At 41.8% G+C, this 4,779-nt stretch overlaps 1 protein-coding gene across 1 annotated transcript; it reads right to left on the bottom strand.

Annotated features, from left to right (window-relative positions):
* Nucleotides 1-2,394: 2,394 nt before the first annotated feature.
* foxq1b (forkhead box Q1b) lies at nucleotides 2,395-3,863 on the bottom strand. Its single transcript, XM_007570974.2, has one exon. It carries the CDS (start codon nucleotides 3,726-3,728, stop codon nucleotides 2,847-2,849), a length of 882 nt encoding a protein of 293 aa, XP_007571036.1. The 5' UTR covers nucleotides 3,729-3,863; the 3' UTR covers nucleotides 2,395-2,846.
* Nucleotides 3,864-4,779: the final 916 nt, after the last annotated feature.

Consider the following 4,779-nt stretch of genomic DNA (forward strand, 5'->3'; position numbering starts at 1 on the left):
ATATATATGCAAACGTACTTTTTTTTACATGTGCTATATTTCCCTTAATTTCTCCTTATTATGCTTATACAAAATATAATAAAAAACAAAATACAAAATACAGCATGGACTGCCTTGCGGGCAGTAGTGTAATATTTGTTTGGCTACAGTGCTTTTGTCCTGCCTCTCTGCTTGTGCTTCCTGCGGCGGTGCCGGGAGCTTTGGAGCTGCCTGCGCGGGACTGTGGGGGGTCAGCCACGGTTCACTCTGGCCGGAGTGACAGACTGTTTGGACTTCCTAACATTGTGCCTGCCTTATAGTTCAGTTTCAATCCTCTGTGCCTCTCATTTGCAGCCCGATTAGGCCTCGTGTTCAGTCCACTCGGAGGGGCAGCAATGCAAAATCTGAAGCATGCGCATTAACAGTGCAGTAAAAAAAAAAGAAAAAAAAGAAAGAAAAGACGACAATAATGTGAGAGAGATGCTGTGAACGCCTACAGTCACGTGACCGCACCTAAGACAGGTGTGTTGTTCCGGAGTTTCACCTCCAGGTTGCAGCATTGTCCCTGCAAACAGAGAATAGTCTCACCTGTCACCTGGCGCCCTTCTCCTCCTCCTGCTCGCATCTGTTCAGCTCGCAGCTCCTTCAAACGGTTCACATTGTGTTAGAGGGAAAAAAATCATCAGTTGGTATCTTAACATATATTACGTCACGATAGTTGATCAAAGTTAAGTATTTCAAGCGCCTATGTGAATAACAAAGATATTCTGTAATTTATCACATTGACGTTTGCTGTCCTCTTTTATGCTTTACAGTAAAAGCATAAGAACAACCCCAAAGTGGATAATTTAACCCAGTTTATTTTTAAACATAAATGCTTCAAAAATCCGTTTTTGATTTATTTAGTATTTTATTTAGTAATACTCAGTAATACCACATTGAATTATTTTTTTCTTCATTTTTGCTAAAATTCCAATGCTTTCAGTTCTTTTAAAATAGTGTCTTAAATAATTAAATGAAAGGTCCTCAGGGCGTAATTTTAATTTGATTTTGTTTCATTTTGGTTCCGAGAACGTAACAGAGTCGTTACTGTTGTTCGGGGGGGAAAAACAACAAAAAACAAAGATTGTAAACACTGAATGATTTGGACAGTTTTTATTTTGTGTGTAAGTGAATATGAATTGGCCTTACTTGTTTTTCAGATGACGGCATGGGGTCAATCAGGAATAGTCGATTCGTACTTTAGTAATTGTGTTCATTCCTATACGCTGTGGCGAAGAGGGTTTTTTTTCCCCCTCTATATGTCAAATCCTGAGTCATTTCTAAAAGCACACTACTTGGATGTTGTTTGTTTTGCTTTTCTATGTCCCATTATTGGCTGCGGAGTCCGAAGTCCGTTTCAGGACCGTGGAGAGCAATTGAAGCCCCTCCGGACAGAAACTCTTAACAAGCTTCGGGGACGTATGTAGATTGTTTTCTACATTTCTGAGCAGAATCAAATAAACATGATTTTTTTTCCCATTTGAAAAAACAAAAACAAACAAACAAACAAACAAAAAACAAAAAAAACCAAAAAAAAAAACAAACAAACAAAAAAACACTTATACTGACTAAGACACATTCAACAGTGCCTGCAGCATTTATTTCGGGGTAAATCAACTGTAATTTGATCACATTATAATTAACGCTTAAATTATGTTCTATCATGACGAAATGATAACAACAGCAGTAATAATTTAATTAAAGGATCCTCATGCAGTCCTCATGTTTAAGCTATTTCTTTGAAGGTTGTAGACTTTTTGTCTGAGACAAATAATTTGTTATGGCCCTGAAAGCCAAAAATGTTGTTTGTTTCAAATGCGTCGGGCAGAATAACAAACATCTATTTTATTTTTTATTTCTTTGTAATAAACAGCGCAGACATATTTCTGTTGCATTCTGGCCTCAATGTGCGCTGTGCAGACTTTATATAATAACAGAGCAATCTAATATTTAAACAGTCTCTATGTAATATTCACTCTTTGATTCAATATTTAATGTCCTCGTGATTATATGTGTTTTTCCCCCACAGTTTTCCCTTTCTCTTAGAAAACACTAAATTTTGCGTAACATTTAAAAGTACTCAATGACATGAAGCTGGATTTCCAGCATCATTAAAGCTCTACATGATGTGATTCTGCAGCAGGTGTTTTCCTCCCTACCTCATGTGCACCTGTTTGTATTTCAGTATTCCCCAGTATTTCTTCCTTTGATTTTTTAAAATGAAAAAGTCACCAAACAGCATCATCCCATTTTTGTCACGTTTTTATTCACAAAAATACCAAGCATGCATCTATCTATCAATCAATTAATCAACCAACCAACCATCCAATCAATCAGTCTTAGGAAAACCATTTCATGTTTCCATGCCTTTTCTTGTGGTGCCGCATAAATGCAATGCAGCTTCGTCAATATTTAATATATTATACATATTATACATTACAGCAGTTCATACAAAACAAAGAAACAAAAAAAAATATATATATAAATAAAGTGACAGATTTATATTTTAAGAAACAAAAGAAATGACCAAGGAACCGTGGATACATAAAGACAAACATAAGTAGCGCGCGCGCGCATACACTCACACACACACGCACACACACACACACACACACACACACATTCACACACGCAGAAAGGAACAAGCTGATGACACTATTTTTAGTTTGTCACCACACACAGTTAGATCTGTTTTGACAACACAAGCGTTTGCTTTCGACACTACAGTAGTTTGGTCACTATGAGTCCCGCACAGTTAAATAAGTGAAGCGCTGGAGGCAGAGAACGTCCATCTAGGTGCAGTCTGTTTTTGTATATATATTTTTTTATGACAGCAGGGAGTCTATGTGGAAGCCTCGGGCTCTGCTGGGCACCTTGAAGGCTGCTTCAGGTGCGACCCTGCCCACTGCCGTCGCATGCAGGTAGGGATCCCTGCCGGGCTCTGTGCTGCTGTACGCCGCCTCAGACAGATATGGATGATGCACCGGATAGTTCAAAGCGTATGGCAACGTGTGGGCCCCAGAGGGCCAGTACATCTGTGGGGTGGGCTTCTGTGTGTCAGGGTGGTGCTCCTCTCTCCTTTTGAACGGCGTGCTGAGGATGCTGTCAATGGCGAAGGAGCTGGTGAACTTGGCCCCCACTCTCTCCTCCGCGGCCGGGAGCCGGGTGTCCTCGCTCAGCATGTCCGGGCTCTCCTGCTCCTTGGGGCCCCTCTTGGCGATGCGCTTCCTTCTGCGCCGGAAGACCCCATCAGCGAAGGTGTACTCGCTGTGCGGGTTCAGCATCCAGTAGTTGTCCTTCCCCCAGGGCCTGGACGGGTCCCGGAGCACTTTAAGGAAGCAGTCGTTGAGTGACAAGTTGTGACGCACGGAGTTCCTCCAGCCGGTGTAACTGCCTCGGAAAAACGGGAACTTCTTCATCAGGTAGTCGTTGATCTCTGCCAAAGTCAGACGGCCGCTGCTGGACTCCCGGATGGCCATTGCGATGAGGGCAATGTAGGAGTAAGGAGGCTTTGGTCTGCGGGTGTACGGCTTCCCTTTGCCGCTCTCGCTGCCTTGAGTGACAGGTGCCGGGCTGTTGGCCACGCAGTCTCCGTCTGAGCCGAGCTCATCCCCGGACAGAGGAGAGGGAATTCCCCCGTCTGGCTCCATGCAGAGCTCCAGTGGCTTCTGGGCAAAGTGGTGCGCGGAGAAAACTTCAAGTTTCATTTCCCTGAATCAAAAAAAGAAGAAAAATCAGAGTTTGTGCTTCAGCTAATCAGCAAAACAGGTGGAGCTGCAGGCACCCTGAACCTCGGTGTGGAGCTGCAGAACACAGATATGTCTCCCGAGACACGCTAGTCTTGCTTTAATATAATGCCTCCGCAAGGGACAGCCCACGGGCGGAGTTTGCGCGTCAAAGCCATTGAAGCGGCTGAGTTATATATGTAGATGTATGTGCGCAATTGGAGACTGGCATGCAACCTGAGGGAGGGAGAGAAACATAAAAGAGGGTGGATAAAAGAGGTGAGACAGGGAAGGTAAACAATTACAGTCAAAAGCATATCTAACTATCCATCTATCTATCTATCTGTCTGTCTGTCTGTTTTGAAGAGCCCTGACTAATCTGCAGAAAGCCACCAGACAAATTTTTAGAAGACAAACAAACAAGCACGCGTTTCTTGTTACTTGAACTCTTGTCATTCTTCACTGGAACAAGGAAGAAAGACAAGCACAGCACAAATATTAAAGAAAAATATTTGGATAACATCCACCTAACACACAATGACTATGTAAATTCACAGGTTACCCAACAAGGCGTAGAGAATGAGGAAAACAAATGCTTTAGAAGATTGTCAGAAAGGTCAGTATAAGTTCAAAGGACAGGATCAATTAGATCTGCCTGCAGCATCTTCACAAAATGACAGCCAACAGTTAATTCTGGACTGTAACGAATGAAGGCAAAAATTAACCTCTTCTCAGTTTGATTAGTCTCTCTCATTGCTGTGGAGAAACTTGGACCTTCTCTACCTTTTTTTTTTATAGAACCTTTCAAAAATCACAGTGTCTTTCAAACAGAGTGAAAAAACACAAGCCCCATTAAACATAAGTAGATTTTAAAACAAATACTTTTTAGATGGTTTTTAAAGGAAGACACCAAGTCCACTCATTGGACGGCTTTTATGGTACAATTAGTTTCAGACAGGTAACCTTGCATACAGAAAACGTTACCAAAAAGAACGTTTTTTTTTTGTTTTTTTTTGTATAGTGCATTCAATGG

This window comes from Poecilia formosa, unplaced genomic scaffold, assembly GCF_000485575.1.
Source record: "Poecilia formosa unplaced genomic scaffold, Poecilia_formosa-5.1.2 Scaffold271, whole genome shotgun sequence".
In the NCBI taxonomy this organism is placed as follows: Eukaryota; Metazoa; Chordata; class Actinopteri; order Cyprinodontiformes; family Poeciliidae; genus Poecilia; species Poecilia formosa.

What these genes read in the sequence shown, in the direction of transcription:
- foxq1b (XM_007570974.2), bottom strand. Translation starts at nt 3,728, where the DNA reads ATGAAACTTGAAGTTTTCTCCGCGCACCACTTTGCCCAGAAGCCACTG.